The sequence below is a fragment of the Pleurodeles waltl genome, chromosome 6, assembly GCF_031143425.1.
Source record: "Pleurodeles waltl isolate 20211129_DDA chromosome 6, aPleWal1.hap1.20221129, whole genome shotgun sequence".
Classification (NCBI taxonomy): domain Eukaryota; kingdom Metazoa; phylum Chordata; class Amphibia; order Caudata; family Salamandridae; genus Pleurodeles; species Pleurodeles waltl.
In genome coordinates this window covers 1,696,844,527-1,696,867,665 of record NC_090445.1, presented here as the reverse complement: position 1 = coordinate 1,696,867,665, position 23,139 = coordinate 1,696,844,527, and the positions used below count along the sequence as shown (strand labels likewise).

The following is a 23,139-nucleotide window of genomic DNA, read 5'->3' as shown; positions in this document are numbered from 1 at the left end:
AATTGTGAATCAAGTCATATGTTTTGGATTTTTAATTCAATCAGTATAAGCAATATTTCATTATTATGCATGCAGGTTTGCTACACCTACAGACATACACTCATGTATCCTTTTTTAAGAGTGGCAACACAATTGTTAACATACACTCACTCATCACAGTGTTAAAACCGCTCTAATCCTGACCTATGTGTTCCTTTCACATTTTAAAGCAAATGTTTAGCTACTGTTTTAATAAAACTGTGGGGAAAGCTATCACATCCTCTGCCGTCTGTGTCAAAGAACTCACCTACTAAAGTGAGGCTTTACCCTGGAGGCAAAGCAGCTATCTTTCTATCTATAAAAAGAGAAACTATTTCCACAAACATCCTGAATTTTATGATTATCATCTTCTCTTCATATTCAACTCTTTCCCTTAAAATTTCAAAATACCATTAAGACCTGAAGGCAGGTTCTAAGTGACCCTTTTTCTTGCATCACTAAAAGTAAGAGCTTTACTGCAAAGTTCCTGGTATTGCTGCCTTCATTTTGGAGACTTTGGGACCCATTATGAGTTTGGTGGACGGAAACTCTATCTGCCAATCTCCCAACAGGGTGGTTGCCACCTATGGGGCAACCTTCCCGTCAGAGTTATTATGGGTTTTTTGTGAGGTCGGCGGTGGGAACCTAAGTTTCCGTCCGCTGGCCTAGCAGGAAACAGGGTACAGCATTGTCTCCGACTTGAAATTGAGCTGGCGGCAAAGCTGTAGCCTGCAGGGTGCACCAGTACCCTCGCAATGTTCACTTTCTAGAAAGCAGACAGTGAACATTGCGACAGTGCTGGCCAGGGGGGGCCCTGCATGGCCCATGCCAAGTGCATGGGTAGTGCAGGAGCCTCACTGGTGCCCCCTGCACCCATTCTCCACCAGCCTTTTCATGGCGGCGCTGCTGCCATGACACTGCTCAAGGACAAGGAGGTGGTAATTCCCAGGGCAGCACTGCTTCCAACACTGCCCTGGCGGATTGGGACTGCCGCCATCCTCCAGACCGCTGGGATCTGACATCTTGGCAAAGCTAGCGGTCCAACTGCCAGGGTTGTAATGTGGCAGCCACCGCAAGTGTGAGGTGGTCTATAGACCGCCACACTTGCAATAAGGCCCTTTGTCTTAAACAAAACAGTCCATATACTGTGTTTTGGACTCCAAATACATTTTTGCAAAACGGCGGAACGGCCAGGCAAGGTACCCCCTGAAACGGAACACAAGAAACCCAGGACCAGTTTCACCCTTGTTAGGACTCATTAGCCAACTATAGCTCGGTTCCAGTGGTTACAGCAAAATTATGCGTAACAATGTGAAATGCAAATCTGTCATTTTGTGCTATATTTTAGTGCAAAATGCATTCTTTCATAAATTTCTGATGCTAGCACACATTTAAACAAAAGCGGTGTGAACAACAGCCACTGTCGTTCGGTTGTTCCTGTGCATTTGTGCTAAAAAAGTTTTGCATATTGGACATTCACTGTAAAGTTTTACAGCAGATGGTGCATAATAATGTGAAATGGTGTAAGAGTGCAATTGTAGGTAATTTTCAAAATTATGCTGGCATAATTTAAATTTCGTCTAGTGGTCAGGTCCACTACACACACTTCTTTCATTGTTTCAATTGGAAGTTATGAAATTTGCATGTACCGCAAGGATAATATGAACATCAGTGGATCACACACCTCAAAATCTAGGTAAGGTCTTTAGTTGTAGAGACAGGGATGGGAGTGAAGCAAAGGTTTTACATTACTTTCCATTGAAATTGGAAGAGAAGGTCATGGAATGATTTGAACGTGTTTTGTGGAATGATTTAAATATGCTGGTGAACAATTATGGTGCCGGAAGTTATACTTTGTCATAAAAGGTTATATACAACATTGGTGCTTTTTATCTGAAAGCATAATAATACTTCTGTGAGGTTGAGTGTGTTGCCGTGAAAAGTGAACCAAAAAGTTGAAAATGCAGATATTTGCTGGACAGGTAGTACACAAACACTTGACAACTTTTGTTATCTTGAACCTGCTACAGTTACACAAATGGTGCAAGGTTCTTTTGGATTTCCAGGTGGTAAAAAGTACAAGTCTCATCTACCACATCAACATAATAAAGTTCCAGCCACCCTTCAATTACATAGAAATCAGATAAAAGAGACCTGGGGCCAGATGTACAAAGCATTTTGCATGGCGCAAAATGTACCGACTCGCAAAATGGGAATGCGACTCGCAAATAGGAAGGTGTGTTCCTTTCCTATTTGCGATTCGCACCGCAATGCAGAATTGCGAACGCGGTCGCAAAGCAATTTGCAGTTAGCACTCATGTCAAGTGGGTGCTAACTCATTTGCAAAAGGGAAGGGGTCCCCATGCGACCCCTTCCCCTTTGTGAATGGGGCAAAAAAAAATAATTCAGAGCAGGCAGTGGTCCAATGGACCACTGCCTGTTCTGAAAAAATTAAACCAAATGGTTTCATTTTTTCTTTTGTATTGCAACTCGTTTTCCTTTAAGGAAAACGGGCTGCAATACAAAAAAAATAAAAAAATGCTTTATTAAAAAAGCAGTCACAGACATGGAGGTTTGCTGTCTCCAGCAGGCCACCATGAGTGCATGGAATCGCAAGGGGGTCGCAAATTGCGACCCACCTCATTAATATTAATGAGGTGGGTTTTTGCGACCCCCTTGCGATTCGCAGATGGTGTCATGGACACCATTCTACATATGACTTTGCGACTCGGAAATTGCGAGTCGCTCCGACTCGCAATTTCCGAGTCGCAAAATCAAAACTACCTGGCCCCTATCTGGCCCCTGGTTCTGTCTGGAAGACTACTTTAGAAATAGCTGCGATGGCCAGAACGGCATAGATGCTCCATGACAGAAATCTCACAATCAGTGTTTTTAATGTAGGGTTTCCCCCCAGGTTTGGTAGTCATCAAGTCATAGCCTTTACATGTGAGGCATATAATTGAAGTTCTTTTTTAGATTATGGTTATATTACCATAATCTATATTACTGTATTTGCCCTTTTCTACATTTGTTTTAATGTCCTTGAAGTTTTCTTGTGATAAAAACTAATTCTTTCCTGTTAACATGTTTAACTAAAGATACAGATGGCTATTTGAATATATTCATGTAATCCTTTGCATTGATCTCAAAAGATTATTGTGTGTCTAATCTTGTAAATTTGATGGTACTATAATAAGGCAATTTAATATTTATTTTTATTTTTGCATTTGCAAAACGAATCTCTTTTTAGACAATTAATAGTGTCGTTCTTCTCAAAGGAGCAAAAATGTCTTTCCCTGAAAAAGGTTTGTAGTGAAGTATTTGTAAGTGTTATTCCTACTCCACTTCTATTTGGTGTCTAAATATCTCTTTAAGAGCTTGAGAAGGGATTTTTTCCTGTACCCGGAATATATATGGATGCAGCGGAATGGACTATAGGAAGAAGCAAATAATCTAGGTCATTGTAAGGAGTAACTCACACACACCTATCGGAGACTCTTGATTCCCAGGCCATGTTCTGTCAGGGAAAGATTGCTACGTAGGCCAGTTACATTCTTCAAGCTGTACAATGAAAGCACTAAATGTATTATTGGCATTTTAAGAGGCTTTAGATTTCTAACAAGGATAAAGTGCTCCACTGGTGTTTCTTTCAGCTTTAGATATCCGTGCTTTGCCACCAGCCTTGATCCATATATGACCAGGCTTTGGTCTGCTTTGTGATATTCATTACCAATACCCAATAATGTCTGGCTACCTATAACTCCCTTCCAGCCTCCACGTCCTATCAGCATGTGGGCACTTCACTTCCCATGATGGTGGCACCAAGGCTTGCCATGCTCAGTTACGGGCCCTGGTATCAGCCGTACTTGGTGAAGCTACTGCTTGGCTCTAAACCTGGGCTCTCCAACACAGGTGCAGGTTGGCCAGAGCTGTACCAGATTTTTAAGATAATCACTGACACCCTCATTCAAAGCCAGCCCTTTGTCCCCCCCCCCTCTAAACTCGCATTAGAGCACTGCGTTTGGAGCTCCACTGAAGACAACTTAATGGCTCAGATAAATTTTTACTGATATAGGCCTTCTGAGCCAACATTCCAATGCTGTCTTTCAGTTTATCCCTGTACATTATAAGACACTTATTGGGTATAAAGTTCTAAAAGAATTATAGACCTTCTACGTCTGACTATAACAGTTGTTATAGTACTTCTTCCTTTTAAATGCCTTTGACTTCAGGTTGGAATCATAACTCAGGAAGAGGGCCTTTAAGAAGCATTATAGCCCCCAGCAGCTGCCTGTAATAGTATATTATCTGTTCTTGTGATGTTTCTGATTCTGCACTAACAATAATGTGAACACAACTTAATAGAAAACTGCAGAATTTTCCCAAGATGCGGTTTTCATTGGGTTGGGAAGACCATACATCGGTACTCATAGTCAGTGGATACTTACCACATTTACCATCTTCTACTTCCTAACTATTCCAAATGCCTGTTCTATGAAGTAGCTGGTAAGCAATGTAGATATCTCTTGTTGCATCTGTCAGTAGCCATGAGCAATGGAAAAGAACTTTGATCTGGATTGACATTGCATGAAGCAACCATTGGTAAAAGCAATTGGTCTAGTGTTGGTGCCAGCATTTTGGTTTTGTTACTCCTTGCCCTTTCATTTCACTCTTGCATGATCTTTTTGATCCCCGCTTTCTGCCTATTTCTTCTTTTTCACTTTCTTCTTCTATCTCCTATATAAATCTTTCACTCTAGCTTTGGTGCCTACCTATTGGAAGAGAGCCAAAATCGTTCCACTTTTAAAAGAGCCAAGTGCTAACCCTAATTTGCCATGAAATTCTAGGCCAATTTTTCTCCTTCCTGCACCTTCTAAGCTGGCTGAAAAATTGTTAACTCCCAACTCTCTGCCTATCTCGAGGTGAATGGTCTCCTCCATCCTAGTCAATCGAGTTATAGACCCAGTCATAGACTGCTCTGCTAGAGGACTCTGAGATGCTAAGAAGCACTGTCGATAGAGGGGGTAGGGCAGTGCTAATCTTGTTGGACTTGGCAGCGGCGTTCAGCATTGTCCTACATGGCAGACTGCTCTCTCGCTTCCTTGAGGTTGGCATTTCATATCTTGATTTACAAGGCAGGAAGTTTGGTTACCTCCGTATCCCTCTTCCAGCCAGATGGTGTCAGTTGGGGTCCCGCAGGGTTCGGCGCTTAGCCCTACCATGTTTATCATCTATATGGCTCCCATGGCTAAGCCAGTGAAATCCTCTGGAGCCAAGATCATCTAATCCTGAGATGATTCAACCATGCCTCCATGCTGAGTTTCAGTGGCTGATGGTCAATCAGCTGAGGTGCAACACTAAGAAAACCGAGGTGCTCAGTTCCGGACACAATTTCACCTTAGATTTAGAGGTCATCTGGCCCTCGGGGATACCTGCCCCTGACACCCATGCAACTGTTGCAAAAGGTCTAGGTGTTTGATAATTTGATAATAAGATGTCCTTCACAGCCACATTATCTCGTTGGTTTGGCATCCTACAGATGGCTGAGAAGTTTTTGTTTCTTCTATCCTCCTCTTCCAAGATCCCCATTATTTTGGCTTTGGTGATGTCTAGATTGGACTATCTTGCTCAGTAGTCTTCAGATTGTTCAGAACGCTGCAGCACAGATGGCTCTGGGTCTTCCTAGATGGGAGCATATTTCTTCTCATCTGTATAACTTGCATTGGTTGCCTATTGAAAAAAGGATACTCTTTAAAGTTGCTCTTTTAATGCATTGGGCCCTTTATCGAACTGGCTCTGCTTATCTATCAGCCAGAATCTCTTTTTTATGAACTAGGAAGAACCCGACCATCTGCTACAAATTGTTTTGCTGAGGTGCCTAAGATACATCAGAATACAGTGGGTGGTCGCTCTTTTTGTTTTGTTGGTCCACATTGCTGGAATTCCTTACCCGTTGATTTGTGTCAAACAAGGCTGGAGGCTGCCTTTAAGAAAAAGCTTAAAACATGGCTTTTTGTTCTGTAACCGCATTTACCAGTGAAGCCCTTAGCACTGGGACACTCTTGAATAGCTGTGCGCTCTATAAATTCAATCACTAGCCTTCCTTTCTACCTTTTTCTTCTATTGCTCTGGGTCAAAGTCTAATGATGAAAAATGACTGCCGGTCTTCAAAAATGAGTGCCCAGGGGCTCCACTGACAATCACAGGTCTAAGTTAAGCACTGAGTGTTTCACCACGCATTCTCATTTCTTACACGCACTGTTGTCGCATTTTCAGGACTGGCTCCACCACCCTTAAACTACCAGCACAATCTTCACTGCCCTTCAACCACACTGCCGTTCTAACCACCCTTAAACCATCAGCATGGTCTTCACCGCCATCCAAACACTATGGTAGTCTTCACCACCATCAACTACCAACGTGGCCTTCACTGCCCTTCAACCACCAGCGCAGTCTTCACTGTCCTTACACCAACAATGTGGTCTTCACTGCCCTTCAAACACTAAGGTGGTCTTTACCACCTTCAACCACAGTACAGTCTTTACCGCCCTTCCTCCACCAACATGGACATTACAACCCTTAAACCCTCAGTGTGGTTTTCACCGCCTTTCAACCACCAGCGCAGTCTTCACCGCCCTTAAACCACAGAGTGGTGTTCACCACCTTCAACCACAGGTGCGGTCTTCACCGCCCTTCAACCACTAAGATAGTCTTCACCACCTTCAAACACGAGTGTGGTCTTCACCACCTTCAACCACCAGATCGGTCTTCACGGATGTACAACCACCATCGTGGTCTTCACCGTCCTTCAGCCAACATCGTGGTCTACACCTTCAACCACCAGCGTGGCCTTCAGCACATTCAACCACCAGTGCGGTCTTCACTAAGGTAGTCTTCACCACCTTCAAACACGAGCGTGGTCTCCACCACCTTCAACCACCAGATCGGTCTTCACGGACCTTCAACCACCATCATGGTCTTCACCGCCCTTCAGCCAACATCATGGTCTACACCTTCAACCACCAGCGTGGCCTTCAGCACATTCAACCACCAGTGCGGTATTCCGCGCTCTTAAACCACCAGCAGGGTATGTACCACCCCTCAACCACCATTGTGGTCTTTGCCGCCCTTCAACCACCATCGTGGTCTTAACCACCTTCAACTACCAGCGCAGTCTTCACTGCCCTTCAACCACTAAGGTAGTCTTCACCACCTTCAAACACGAGCATGGTCTTCACCACCTTCAACCGCCAGATCGGTCTTCACAGACCTTCAACCACCATCGTGGTCTTCACCGCCCTTTAACCACCATTGTGATCTTCACCCTCCTTCAGCCAACATCGTGGTCTTCACCTTCAACCACCAGCGTGGCCTTCAGCACCTTCAACCACCAGAATGGCCTTCAGCACCTTCAACCACCAGTGCGGTCTTCACTGCTCTTAAACCACCAGCTGGGTATATACCACCCCTCAACCACCATTGTGGTGTTCACCGTCCTTTAACCACCATTGTGGTCTTCACTGCCCTTCAACCACTAAGGTAATCTTCACTGCCCTTCAACCATCAGCATGATCTTCACTGCCCTCAAACCACCAGCGTGGTCTTCACTACCTTCAACTACCAGTGCAGTCTTCACCGCCCTTCAACCACTAAGGTAGTCTTCACCAACTTTAACCACCATCGTGGTCTTCACCGCCTGTCAACCACCATCATGGTCTTCATCACCCTCAACCACCAGCGCAATATTCACCGCCCTTAAACCAGCACTGTGGTGTTCACCGCCCGTCAACCACCATTGTGGTCTTCACCGCCTGTCAACCACCATCATGGTCTTCATCACCCTCAACCACGAGTGCAATATTCACCGCCCTTAAACCAGCACTGTGGTGTTCACCGCCCGTCAACCACCATTGTGGTCTTCACCTCCTTCAACCACCAGCGTGGCCTTTGCTGCCCTTTAACCAGCAGCTCGATCATGGTTAAAATCTGAGGGGAAAAATTTGAGGCTTTCCCCATTAAAAGTGTACTTTCTTAGACTTTAATGAGGGTGTGATTGTGTAGAGGTGCGTTTAGATTAACAGCAGGAAAATGTTTCTTGTATGAAAGTCTGGCGTGGACCCGCAGCTGCTGGAGCTACATTAGACACCCCTGTCTTGAACCCACTCACCAAGTTGTTGCAGAAACAGTTTGTTTAATGACATTCGTATGTAGAAAAGCTGTTCCAAATTTGGAAAATACTTCTATTTTTCAAAAAAACCAATTTGAGAATGTGGGGTATACGTGGCATCAGTTGCATTCTTTAACAGGCTCTGGAGCCCTGAACAATAAGACAATTTCAATTTAAAAAAAGAATTGCACTTAAGAACTGGGCATCTACTAAATTCGTGATTCTTTATAAAGAAATAACAACATTTTAATTTTGTGTTTAAGTTTTATATTTCTGAATTCCTGCTTAAGTCACTGCTAAATAAAACATCGTGTTATCTTCTAAGGAAAACACCGACACATTTCTTTAACTTACCTTTCCATCGCTGACGTCATTTCCTCACTGAATTCCGAGCTTTCGCTGCTTCCTGTCAAAAAAGTACAGGCAGAAATAAATTAAAATATAAATTGAACCATCAGTAACTCTCCGCCGTCAGTGCTTTTCCATGAAGTCGGAGACATGTTTATAGGAGAAGCTATATTCAAGTATTTACGGACAGTAGCTATCGAAGACGAATTGAAGAGCTCTGTCACTCAAGCAAACAGGGAAGTTTGCTTGTACAAAGGAGGGACGTACTCCTCCGCCTCCCCCCCCAAACTCTACGGACAAGCAACTATAATGTAAGGGTAGTTTTGCTGCCAGACTTCTCAAAGGTAAAGCTTGCGGAAGAACTGTATGGATCAAAGAATTCTGGCTTAACTGCAAATAACGGGATAGTCACCGTATAGCCTGTGCGAAACCCCTAACCGCTTCTGGCTGTATAACCAACAGCCACTGGCGTCCTCACGCTCTGCTTCTAATATTAAAAGTTATAACTACCAGTCCCAGATGTGCTGCTGGGAACCGGTATACTGCCATAGCAGAGTCAGGCACTTCACTAAATGGCAAAAAGGCCACCAATGATGCATGTGTGGAAGTACTGCTGGGAGCCGGTATATTGCCATAACAGGGTCAGGCACTTCACTATATGGCAAAAAGGCCACCAATGATGCATGTGTGGAAGTATTGCTGGGAGCAGGTATACTGCCATAGCAGGGTCAGGCACTTCACTATATGGCAAAAAGGCCACCAATGATGCATACGTGGATGTGCTGCTGGGAGCCGGTATACTGCCATAGCAGGGTCAGGCACTTCACTATATGGCAAAAAGGCCACCAATGATGCTTGTGTGGAAGTACTGCTGGGAGCATATGTACCAGCCAGAGGGAAGGCTGCTGCCCCTGCACTGATGTTCACACCCGGGGCGTTAGCAATGTGCTGTTCATCTGCCTCAGAATGTGGTGTGCCTTGGGCATTTGTGGATGTTTGTGTCTTGGATTTCGTGACTTATCTCATCATTGCCCTCATTACCGACTTGTTCTGTCTCTTCGGCTGGCTCTTCAGGCAATATGTATTGTTTGTCAAGCACGCTACCTTCATACTCAGCGGAACTGAGTGTCAGCTGATCTCTGCTACGTGGCCCGCTCTTGGCGTGCATCACATCTGTGTTTCAAAGCCATTCACGGGCGAGCATTCTCAACACCCCTTCCAGGTAAGGTTTCCTACTGGTCTGGTGGCTGTTGGCTGCAGCCATGCCAAGTGTCACTCATCAGTGGTTAGAGTAACGCATATAGGGTAATGAATACTTCTGGGTGGCTGATCGGCAGGGCTGCAACCTGCTTTAGAGCCACTGATCGGGCCACAGTCTTGAAGTCTGCTGGAGACCCACTTAGAAAAGCCCTAGGCCTCATAATGCAGTCACCTTTCCAGTGACATAGTGGGTAAACAGCAATACCTCTTCCGCTGACCCAGTCGCAAGTGCTGGCTTTAGGGCGATGTGACAGGTGCCATCGCACTGGGCGCCGAGCTCAAGAGGGCGCCCACTACATGACAGGCTGAACCGAGAGATCTTTGTGTGTGTGGCATTGATAACTCTCCTGGTTAATGCACTTGAGGGAGATATTTGCCATTTGTCAAGCCACAGTTTTGGTTCATGACACAGTATCAGAGAAGTTTAATATTCCTGCTTTGAAGCACAATGTATGGCGTGCAGACCACAGATTACTAGCTAGCTCTGTGGGTTATTGCTTTTGTCACAGAGATACTTGTGTTTCTTGGAGTTCAAAAGTAACAATCCTTGCAGTATAGCACATTGAGCTATCAACTGGCATCAGAGCACTGCATGCAGAAGGAAAGCGATAGGTTCAGTACTTATCGTTTTTTACCCGAAATCTTTCGTTATACAAAGTTTGCTAAAAAGGGTCTCTTTGGGTAGCAATACAATGTTATTAGTATCAAATCCAAATCAATGTGTTATGTTTATGGGGCAGGTGTACTAAACATTTGTACCTGGTTTGTATCATAAAAGTATTGTAGACCTGGTGCAAATTGCTGTTTTGGGGCTTACTTTCCAGCAGAAATCCTCAATTGGGTTGGACAGTAAAACTATAGTAACACAAAGTAGCACTGTGTACTACTTTAAATCAAATAGGTATGTTTTGGGTGGTACATGAATGGTCCATGCACACCCTTGGATTTTGAAGCTAGTCCCTATCTACGAACTTTGGTAAAAAGGGACTGACATTCAAAAAATACAACTCCTCAAGGAAGGTGTAAAGTTGCAGAAAAGATTTGTATTCTCCTAACCTTTCCAATTTTGCATGTATGCTGCCCCATACAGCAAACATACAAAGTGGTAAAGTGTTACATTTTCTCAAAGCATAGCATTTTGTGCTGGAAGGCACCCTTCCAACATGAAACCTAACCTTGATCTCAAGCAAGAGAGCAACACCATCATACCCGAGTAGATGTGGTTCTGTTGGGCTGTCCTGGGTTCCTTTGGTTCTTACACTGAATGAAAACTTAGTAAATCTGCCCCTTTGTTTCTCAAGACCTAGCATTCTTAATCAATCAATCAATCAATCAAGGAATTGAGGGTCTCCAGGCGCTGAGGTGTGGGGGGGGGGTACTGTTACTGCTCGAACAACCAGGTCTTGAAAAGTCTCCTGAAGGTAAGGAGGTCTTTGGTCTGGCGCAGGTGGGTGGGAACAGTGTTCCACGCCTTGGTGGCGAGGTGCGAGAATGATCTGCCGCCGGTTGTAGTTCAGTGGATGTGTGGGATGGTTGCGAGGTCGGCGGAGCAGAGTTGCCAGGTCGTGGTGTAGAAGGAGTCCCGTCTGTTGAGGTATTCTGGTCCGGTGTTGTGCAGTGCTTTGTGAGCCTGGGTGAGGAGTTTGAAGGTGATTCTCTTGTTGACGGGGAGCCAGTGCAGGTCTCTCAGATGGCCTGTGATGTGGCAGTGGCGGGGGATGTCCAGGATGAGGCGGGCAAGGCTTTCTTAACCTTTAATGCCTAACAGTAGGGATGAAATCTGACTCATGCACCATGTAGCCCTCGTTATCTTAAAAACATTTTGTGTATGAGGATGTACACCATGGGTACTCACAGACATTTCTACAGGGGCCAAAAAGTTTGGTCTGGGTTGTGTCTAAGGGTCGCTGGGTGGTGGTCCTGAGGAGGGGGGGTCTTTTGGGAGGAGGGTGGGGGTTGCGTGAAGTGGGTGTAGGGGAAGCAAGGCTGTAAATCTAGAGGCTGAATTGCACAAAGTGGAACCAGGAAACATGGGATCAATCCCGGCATCCACACATGAGCAAACAGTGTTATCCTAGGCAATTGTTTTATTTCATTTTGCCTCCCTTGTCTTTATTATCGAATATAAGATGACCTGAAATACAAGACTTCAAGATATATGCTTTACTAACCTTCTCTTATGTTTAATTCCCACCAGAACCTGCCAGGACCCCCAATCCTTGCACAAGTAGTGGTTAGTGATAAAACGTTCTGGCCTCCAAGGCCTGCTGGTTGCTGCTGCGATAAAGAGCGTTCACACCCACTTCTGCACCTTTCCATTTCCACAAGCAGGAATGCACAGCAGTTCCTTACAGATTTGAAAAGCTTCACTGAGCATCATGGCGCCTCATTACCTGTGTAATATGAGAAACCCTTCCTTAGGAGACCGGGGAGGGCGCTGTTTCTTTCCATAAACTTAATACATTTTATTTCCCTTCTTGTAATACTTGATTTCTTTAGGTTTTCCAGTTCCAGACGTGAATAACTTGTCCCATTCAGGTTTTCTCTTTCCACACTACAAGCACCAGAAACAACTAGAATAGCAGGACTAGGACAGCCACTTCCCCCCAGTATGAATAACATGTGACTCCTGCACCTTGTAGAACATAGAGGAACATGAGATCTCTGTGAAAAAACACAAAAGATCCTCGCCACAAACTCAGTTTCTAAACCACAGATGGAAGGTACATGAGACCCCGGCTGGACATGTAGAGGTGGAATATTTATAATTATTTCGATGAATAAAGTCTAAGGGAGGCAGTCCCAGACAGGGTAAAAACCAAAACTTTATTAAACTTGGTGCAAACCATATGACGTGTCATGCAAACAGAAATCTTTTTTTTCTGTCACCAAAAATGAAAGTACTCATAAAAAGTAGGCAAGATATGCTGAAACCTGACCTAGGACAATCTCTAGTTGCCCCTTTTAGGTGCGAGTTGTTAATCTAATTCTGATCTTTCCCTCCAGTGCAGCTATTTCACGTTTTGCCATTCCTGGTACAAATACTGAAGTTCTTGTGCTGCAATGCAAGGAATTACATGAGGTTTGATTCTGACCTGCATAAACTACAAAATTGTTTTTTCCAACTGCCTCCAGTAATGTGTCACTCCAGGTGTCACACATGAGGCATTTAAATACAACGCATAGGCGGCCCAACAAAAACAGAAATGTCACATATATGTGTACTAAATCGTGGCATCTATAGAGCTGTGGGAAAGAAGCCGGTGACCCTTCCACGCATGCGTGGGCAGCTCAGCGCATACTGTCGGATCGGCCTGGTGGGAGAAGGCGGTGCCAAGCGAGGTTGCGGATTCAGGTCGGTTCAGCCACAACCATTGGGTCCTCTGAGGGGGGTCTCACTTTACTTCCATTAATCATCACCAATGTAGAGGCCACACCTAGCCTGAGCTATGGTGCACACAGCTTAGCCACAATGAGATGCCAACACAGTTTCTGTCTGGAATGGGCAGATGCTGACTTTTTTTCCCATCATTTCAATGGCACTTTGTGTTCCCTTGTCTTGGCAATGGCCTACATCAGCTCCTCACCTCACTTTGGAAGAAGTTATTTTAGGAAGCACTTTCATCACGGTCACCTCAATGGCATGTAGGTTTCCCCAATGACATTAATGATACTGAACGCCTCTACAGTCAGACCTGAAGAAGGCCCACAGAAGGTCGATTGCGTATATGCAAAAATACAGGCGTGCAACCCAGCGACAGAGCTGAATGCTACAATGCACGGTTTGTTACGGGAAAAGATAAGTGCACGAGCCATGACGCCAGAAGCATGGAGGCTTGCATGGGCACATTTAGGAACACCTACAAGGGAGATTCCAAAACTCAAAGTGAAAATGTTTTATTTTGAATATTGAACAACACTCCTAAAAAGTGCATATAACAACAGTGAAACTACAGAGAGTAACAATATTAAAATAGCATTGAATGGCGATAGCCAACGACGAATTTCAGAAAACCATGCACTCTTATCACTAGGCATTCACAAAAAACATAAAGCAACCCTACAACTTTTAAAATTATGAATTTTTAGTGCAGGCAAAAAAAATGCTTAGTAAAACTTGGACAAAATTTAAAAACAAAGTAAAATGTAACAGAGACTGACTTGAAACTCTATCGCAAGGACAAGTAAGAATATCAGATTTACTATATTGACCTAACAAACAAAATACCAGGCTTCGAAAAGTACCAGATCGAAACCTAAAGAGGGACCGGTACCATGTTAAAATAACGCTCCATACCGAAGTAAGGGCCAGATGTATCAAAAAAACCTTTTGCGATTCGGAAATAGCGATTTTTAAGAAATCGCTATTTCTGAGTCGCAAAATGCTATGTATCATATTTGCGATTGGGTAATAGCGATTTCTTAAAAATTGCAAATGCTATTACCGAATCCCAAATTGCGATACCGGCCCCCATTCGCACCATTGAGCCTGTCGGCCCATATTTGCGAATTTTTTGCATTTCCTAAAATGCGAATTCATGACTGGAATTCGCAACTTGGGATATGCAAACTCCAAGGCCCCCTCTGCTGCACCCCAAAACAATTTTGGAAGACATGTAAGGTGCACACATGCCAAAAGGGCATGTGTGCGTTACATGTCAATTTTAAAAATGCATTTGAAATGCATTTTTAAAATTTGCACATGGTTACCACCGAGTTTAACTTGGTGGTAATAGCGATTCCTTAATGCCCAATTAACATTAAGGAATTGCTTCATACATGTGCTTAAGAAATCGCAAATAAGGATTCCTTATTTGCGATGCCGCATCAAGAGAATTGAAAATTGCAATTCTTTAAATGGGGTCGCAATTTTAAGGATTCGCTATTTTAGCGATTCCTTAAAATTGCACTGTGAATGCCTTTCTTACATTCAGAAAGGTGATTCTGCATTCGCAAACGGACGAATTTTGCAATTCGCACCGTTTGCGAATGCAAAATTCTTTGATACATCTGGCCCTAAGTCTTCAAATGAACATGTTCTCTTACAGAGGATTTCATTAATTCAACCTCCTTCATTACAAAGTGCATGTGTTCAGAGAAAACTTTCTTCACCCAAAGATTATCCTTCCTAATTTTATAAAGTGTTCTCTAACAAATGACAATCAGGGAATTTACAAGACTCTTTCGCAAGAGAAACAATCACTCATAATTAAATGATTAGGTGATTTGTCCAAATAGAAATCCATAATTGTAACGGAGCAACTTTAATTAAGCCCTCTAAATAGGAACTACCCAATTCCTCATGGCATAAATAGTTCAAAGTACATTGAGGCAAGGAGCGAAGCTGCCTTAAAAATAGATTTTCTGCCACTTGTAAAGATGCGACATTCACAAATCCCAAAACCCCAGCCCATGAGTAGTGACTGGCACACACACCAAGGTTTGTAAATTTCCAATAGCAATTCAATAGACTTCCCTCCTAGAGATGTTGAAAGACTAAGCAGGGAACCAATACCTTGAGTAACTTTCAAACACCTTGGAGTGACACAAATGAATAAAAGATCCCGTGAGCTGCACAGCACTTACAGTATCCGATTAGGAACTCCTGAAAATACAGAGACTTGACTTCAATACATTCATGAAAAATGCTTCTGTGAAGCAAGTTTCCAAACTAAGCTCAGACTCTAATGCTGGGTGGATGGAGGGCCTGGATACACTGCAGTTGAATGGGAATTACGAACAGAAGACACAAAATACATAGTTAACGGACTGTGATCCCCAATATTCGCACACAAAATATTGTTGTATTAGTAGTACATAAATTAAATTAACAATTAAAGTAGTTTAAAGCAAAAAAGAGCATCACTTTCCTTTCTTCTGCTCTATTTCGAAAGCTTACAATGACAAGCAGAGAGAATATGTTTATTTTTTTGCACTTACATACAGAAAAGATAGAATCTGTCTGCATGTTTCTACACATTTCAAACTACTAAAGCGTTTTGATTAAAAAATCAAAATCGGACTTGTAGTGTTTCTAAAATCTGTGTGCAAGGAATGTCTAGCAGGTGTTTGATGTGTTTTTAATTTTTCACTAGAGGTTTTATTTTCATTCTTCATGTTGGCAAATATGCTAGTTCTTTCACATGAAAGAGCTATGTACCAAGAATTTAAGTGGTTTGTGGGAAAGGTGATGGTGTGACCATGTATTATATGGGATAAATTACCCCCTGATGTACATGATAAGGGTATTGCAAGTCACCTTGGTGTTCCATAACCTTATAAAGGAAGTCAGCCTTCAGCCTTGTTCCTCTAGATGGTTACAGAACTTCTCTGTGACTTGCAATATCCTTATATTGTACGGCAGGGGTGCTTTGTCCCTTATATCAGTGCCAACTGACAATCGATCTTGATGTTCACTGAGTGTTCCGTTATTATAATAAAAACAGTGAGACATCTTTGCCAACCCTGGCAGCTTATATAAATAATGCCACGGGTAAGATAATGATACGACTTTGCATGTTACGTGTGGCTGACCAAAGAAATGCAAAGTAAGAACATAAATTGGGTTTCTAAAATTGATTACAATACAATCCCCTTAAAAAATGTAGGTACCCAGGAAACTCTTCTTGCAGACTTATTCTGGTTAGAATTACATGGATTTAATTCCTTGTGCCTAGATAGTCAATGGAGAGACTTGTTCATTAACTGACCACAGTCTTCACTTGTATTAGCTTTTAAAACAGGAAAGTTATCTGAAATCAGTACAAGGGCAAGCCGTTGGAGGGAGATTTAAAAATACAAGAGGTTGAGATGGAATAGCTGCAATTGAGCTAGTAACCATGGCAATGTGAGGGGAGCAGTTAGTGGGATGCTCAGTTGAGCAGAGATGATGGGGTGTTTTTCTTAAGAACAGGCCGTGGGGTAGGCATAGAATGCGATGGAGTTTATCATAAGATCGCCGACTGTCTGGTGGAATTGACTTATTAAAGATGGCACATCTAAAGGAAGAGGGAGTAAGGAGTGTTCAGTCCCAACACCTTTGTCCAACTTATCCATGGGCACACACAAAAGACACAGCTGCTTTTTCCCTTTTACCATGAGCTCAAAGGCGGATGTATGAGCCACGAGGGCACCAGGCGGGTGAGAAGTAGTATTCAAAGTGCTCAAAAGACAAGGACACTGAGAGGCGGCATTAAAAGCATTGGTTTGTGCTTCCGAAAAGGGCCCTTCCAGTGACAAACACCGCGAGGCTAGGACTGTTTCTTTATTGGTCACTCCAACTGCGTCTTCAAGAAAGTTCTTGATGGTGGTATATTTGGGCACGGGATGGAGATTGTTTGTTGTTTTTTGCTTACCCAGAATGCAGAGACAGGATGGTGTAGGCTGGCAGATCAAAGAGGGGTGGCCCAGCCCAGCCTCTCCCTGCTGCCGATGGGCACAGCCGTGCCCTCTCTTGGCACAGTCTTTGCCTGGGCCACACCCATGTGCATCCAGGGTGTGTCAGGTGAGCGCAGTAAGCCATAGTGCAAACCTGCCTCCTCCCCCGCTCCTTTTCCTCCTCCTCCCAAACAGGGCAGAACAGCTTTCTGGGCTGTGAATTGCTTGGCAGCCCTTAGAGGAAAGAGCATGCCCCAAACTGCAGGTTTCAGGTGCGCACTATGCATCCTAGCGCAACCCTACCTTCTGCTCCTCCTCCTCCTCCTCCCAAGGAGGGAAGAACAGCTTTCGGGGCTGTGAAGTGCTTTGGAGCCCCCAAAACAAGGAAGATTCAAAGACATATATAGATGTTTCTTCCCCACAAACTTGCATTTTAGTGGAAGATATACAAGGGAAAAAGCTGATCTACCACTTATGGCATTAAAATGGGAGTGTTGTTATCTATGCTGTGCAGAGGATGAATGGGATCCAGAAAGACCACACTGCTTATTCCCACTGCAGATAGTTTCCCACTGCAAGGTGCTGACAATGTCAGCTGCTCCCCCCTCAGCCTGAACCTTGACTCTGGCATGGTAAGTCTCAGACGAAAAGCAATTATTCCTACAACAAACCGAACATGTAGCTATTGAGGAATAGGGTTATTGGTTGAGGGGCTAGAATCCCCACTCAGGTAACAACCACAATCCTTGTCAGGGTGCACCACAAAAGTCTCTAAATTAACCTGTGCTTAATCCTCTGCTAGCTTCACACAAAAGCAGTCAGGCTTCATTTAGAAGCACTGTGTTAAGTATTTAAGCAGCACAGAGATGCTAATAAAGTGAAAACACAACACAATATAAATCCCAAACCGGGTTAGAAAACTAGTGTAAAATGTAATAAATGAAACTAGACCAAAATGACAAAAATATGAAATCAGTTGAACAAGAGTTATGCAGTTTAAGTGTTTAAGTGAAAATAGCGCCAAGAAGAAGAGAGCACTAATTGTGGGTATCAGGCAGGCTAGACCAGGACAAAGTCACAAGTTCAGGCTGTCTGATGGAGTGTGGGCCAGGTATAGAGACCAGGTTTAGTTCTGCTGGCAACATTAGCTTGTCAAAGTTCGGTGTGCGCAGATCAACACTTTGGCATTTCACAGGGGGAGCTCAGCTGTTGCCAACTAGCGGTCCAGGATCTGGGCTCAGAGATTAGGAACTCACTCCAGCAAAGGCCAGCAGGGTGCTGGAAGGTCCAATTGCAGGTTCAGGCAGGGCCAGTTGCAGCAGATTAGCTGTCCGGAGATTATAGTGTCCCTCTAGCTCTAAACGGGGAGGTCAGCCAACTGACTATTGGAGTCACACTCATAGTTCAAGGAGATGGTCTCGTTTAAGCTGCATAGAAGACCTCAATCTGCAGGACAGTCCTCTGTAGAACAAGGCAGGATTCAAGCAGCAGGGCAGTCCTCTGAAGAATAAGGCTGACCTCAAGCAGCAGGGAAGTACTCTGGAATACAAGGCAGTCCTACTGTAGTATTCTGCAGGTGCAGGAGTGTACTGAAGAGCGGTTCTGAAGGTCCATTATTTATACCTAGTGTCAACTTTGAAGTGGAAGAAACATCTGGAGCTTTCCCGTCCCCTCAGAGACAGTTCTGGAATTTCCTTCCTCTGTGCCCAGGTCCCAAGATGTCTGGGGTGACATAAGCCTGGTGTCAAGTTCTTTGTGAGGGTGCTGAGGCAGTTCCTTCGAAATATAAGTGGGACAGAGGACAGCTTCATTCATCCCATTCTGGCAGGATGGCCCTCGCCAAGCTACATCCAGGTGCTACTGTTCACTGACGGGGCCCAAGACGCATTCCTGATGGGGGAGCAATTAACAGCCCCAAACAGCTGGAAACTCCTAGAAGTTTAGGGCAGGAAAATGGCAACTTTCTAAAAGTGCCATTTTTAAAACTGTAATCTCAAATCTGACGTTATCATTAAAAAAAATGTAAGATTACATTTCATTTGAGTCCAAACAGGACATTTCTACATACTTCCAATCAAACGTTAGCATTTATTAAATGTAATAAGATAACCCAATGTTATCCAATGGGGGAGAGCAGGCCTCACAGGAGTGAAAACCGAATTTAGGAGTTTTTCAATACCATGACATGTAAAACTTAAAAGTACCTGTCCAACATTGTAAATACAATGCGCCCTGCCCAGCGAGCTGTTTAGGGCCTACCGTAAGGGTGAATTACATGTATTATAAAGGGAGGTTTAGGCCTCGCAAAAGGTTTATTTTGCCAGGTCAAATTGGCAGTTTAAAACTGCACACAGGCTGCAACAGCAGGTCTGAGACATGTTTTAAAAGGCTACTTAAGTGAATGGGGCAATAAGTGCTGAAGGCCCACCAGTAGCACAAGCACTTTAGCGGTGGTTAGCAGTGGTAAAGTGCAAAGACTCCTAAAAAGGTAAACAAAACGGGCTCAGAAAACAGGAGGGGTGAAGGCAAAAAGTGTGGAGGTGACACTGCAGAAAGGGCCAAGTTCAACATAGCTTCTAGGACAGGGGTCCCAAACTAAGGGGGCCTCAAATGTTCCCAGTGGGGTGCCAGGCTCTGGCCAAGAGAAGCATTATGCTGATAAAAGGGCTTCCTGCCTGACCAGAATAGTATGTTTAGCATCATGTATTTGATTGCATTTTAAAAAACAGTAACAGAATTTAAATGCAATGATTAAATAAGTCTAGACACATTTAAACATTGCCAATTTAATATAATAATTGTGAAACATTCAGAGAGGGCCCGATGATTTTTTTTTTTTTACTTGGGAATGGGGGTGCGTCAGTAAAATGTTTGAAGACTGCTGTCCTAGGGGGACACCACAAAAAAGCAAGGGTCAGAGATAAGTAGAAAAGAAGAGGACAACTACTGCCAAGATCAAAACAGAGGACCAAACATTGTTAACAAGACCAAAAAGCAGGACAAATCACACCTTAATGGACTCAAAGAATGTACACTGGCACGTTCACTAGGCTGCCATGTTAGAATGGAAGGACATTCAGGTTGTCCTGGGTAAGGTGATATGTTGTGCCCGGCAAGGATAAAGTATTCGCAATTTTCAATTTCCCTTCTAAAAATTGGAATACAAGCTCCTGAAGGCAAAGTTGTGTACCCTGGATTAACACGGCAAACACAGCACCTCACAGGTAACAAGAACATAGATCTATATATATAATCATGATCCCAAAAAAACAATTTTCTCACAACATTTTTTGTAAGCAAGTAGTCACATTTTATTTGTCCTACTGAAAAACGTAGTATTTGGGATACTGTTGTAAAATAGTGTGCAAGTGTAAAAATAGAATCAAAGCATCAAAATGCATACATCTACCAGCAAAATTAGTATTTATGGCGGATTTGATTGTGTAAAAAATACAGATGCCAACAGAAGTTCATCTATCAACTTTGGAACTGTCCTGGTACTCTTGATGTTGGCTTACAGGCTGCATTAAATTAGTCACCGGTTGGACAATGGATCCTTGCAATTATGTCAGTGTTTATTTAGATCTTCTTGCTGTATCTTCACCATGGTCACTTTTCTAGTTCACTAGTAGGGAAAAGCTGGCCAGCACTGACAGCATGGACACCATCAAAATGATGCTTCTGTGCACCAGGAATGCATAAACGATTGAGCCATTAGCCCAATGAAGGGCATATTCAGGTAATGCTTTGGTACCTGTGCATAGGCAGCCAAGAAGGCCATTGGATTTTCGGTGGGGGAACCATTGCTGTATGGACTTCTCTTGGCATTGGTCAGGCACTGAAACAGCTGGACGCAGGAGAACAGCAGTAGTTCTTCAGTCTGTTTATTCCCTTGCTGTAAAGGTGTAAGCTGCCTGCAAATGTCCTATACACGCCAGGCATGGACCACAGCACATGACAGGCCTTTTTATCCAACACCAGTGCCAACAGGAGCCCCAGTGATTGACAAGCCACAGGCGGGATGCTATACGGGTTCTTGATCGGTTGTACCAAGCAACTAAGGAACTTGTTAGGCAACATCTGGCCATAGGTGTGGAGACAGGTAAACTTCAGATTGTTTTCAGTCTTGGCTTATCAGTAGGCCTCCCGGTTTATGGTATTTATTGTTTTAACATTTCCGTCTGTATTTATCCATATTTATTTTTTGGCTATTTTATTGGTATTTATCCATATTTATTTTATGTTTTGAGAATAAATGGAGTTGTAAAATGGTATATTTCCACATTCATTTAACTGATAAACATGCATTCATAGTTTGATGCCTGTTGCGTTTTAGGAAGTTAAGCGGTCAAATATAATAAGTCACTACACTAGCAGGTAACTATTAGCATTATACAAATATATGTTAACATATGCCTGTACTTAAGGGAATCTCATCCAGTTTTTAACTCCCCATGCTGTCTGTCTGCTTAGCAGTTGGTCTGAAATTCATGAAGGACAACAAGGAGTGTCACTCATAAAAAACTCAAGTTTTCTGCATTTTTCCACTTTTAAAAGTAAATACAGACAGGAAATAGATTGCTTTCTGTCTGTATTTATCCGTAGAAATCAGTAAAAATGGAAACCTGGAAGCCTTACTTATCAGCTAGAAGGAGCCTCAAGGTATGATCCCCCACAAAGTTAGTAATTCAGTGCCTTGCTAGGTAAATACAGATTCAGTGAGAAGCTAAGGCACAAGGGGACAGGCCTTTCCTCAGAGAAATGTAGGCTAAGTATTTCAGAAAGAGCAAACTATATTAGAATCAAGAAACCATTCAGGAAAATGAGGCGACCAAACAAAAAGAGGATGTAATATGTAAAATAGGAGGAAAATGGATAAAGGGATACAGAGTTCTCGTTCCTTTTATGTTTAACTATCAAAAAGCAAAAATAAACAAATGTTAGTCTATGGACTGGGTTCTAGGCCCTCTTTTAGACACGCTGCAATCGATCACAGGAACTGGTACAAGACGGTCAACAGTTTTCCCTTCACACTTAGCACCTCCACTAGGCTGGATATTGTCTTTCTGGGGTCTCACTGAAGCCTAGGGTTTTGGCGCTAAAAGCTTTGCATGGGGCAGACTTGAAAACCAAAGCAGCTAAGTTCTGTGATGTAATATGGAGTTGCTTTGATGCTTTCACCCATTCATCCATTGGATTTCGTCACTTTTTTCTGAGCTCAGAATCCTCCAGTGGGATGAGACAGTGTGGCAGAGCTCCAAGGTTTTGGATCTTCTGAAGCTTCAAAGTTTGCTGCAGTTTGAAGCTCTGAGCAGGAAGAATCAGAAACTCTTGCCTACTAGGGTTTTGTCTTGGTCCAGTGGTGATGCCACTTCCTCCTGATCCTTTGGAGCCCAAGGATATTCAAGACCCTTCCTGTCTGAGCAGAACTCCATTCCCCTGGTCGCTTCCAAAGCTCAAAAACTGCAAAAGGCAGCCTCTAGGACATATCAGGGCACAGCCAGCAGTGGGAAACAAGCTTGAGTACTCCTCCTTAATCGTGGCCCTAGCACAGCCAGCCCACGGGTAAACTGGTTCTTCTGGAAGGATTCCATTCTTATCCATTGCGACCACCTTAGCGGCCAAGTTTCCCAGGTCCATGCGCGATGTGCTGCTGCAGTCCAGGTTTTGAATTCTGGAACTTGAAGTCATGTTTTATAATGGGATCAACAAGACAACAAGTCCCATAATTCCAATAAACATCTCGGGCTAGAGCAGCACCTCACACATGGACCTGGGAAAGTTGGCGGGCTGGACCACAGGAGGCCATTCGCTCCGTACCTTAAGAAGCGCTCTGAAATCTTGGGTACCAGGGGAGGCAGGATCCAGCCCTCTGTGCTTTCCACAGTCAGACACAGGCAGCAGGCCCTTCTTCTCTAAGTCCACCTGTATTCTGAAGGCTCTGGTGCCGGGGGCTTTTGTATCTTGGT

The 23,139-nt window shown here is 43.7% G+C and overlaps 1 protein-coding gene across 2 annotated transcripts in view; it reads right to left on the bottom strand.

Moving 5' to 3' along the window:
• RALGPS1 (Ral GEF with PH domain and SH3 binding motif 1) overlaps nucleotides 1–23,139 on the bottom strand; it is a 1,336,836-nt gene that overhangs the window by 50,318 nt on the left and 1,263,379 nt on the right. For both annotated transcript variants that reach the window (XM_069241780.1, XM_069241778.1), the window contains exon 15: nucleotides 8,540–8,591. In XM_069241780.1, the coding sequence (XP_069097881.1) occupies nucleotides 8,540–8,591 (52 nt within the window). The remainder of the gene's footprint in view (nucleotides 1–8,539; nucleotides 8,592–23,139) is intronic.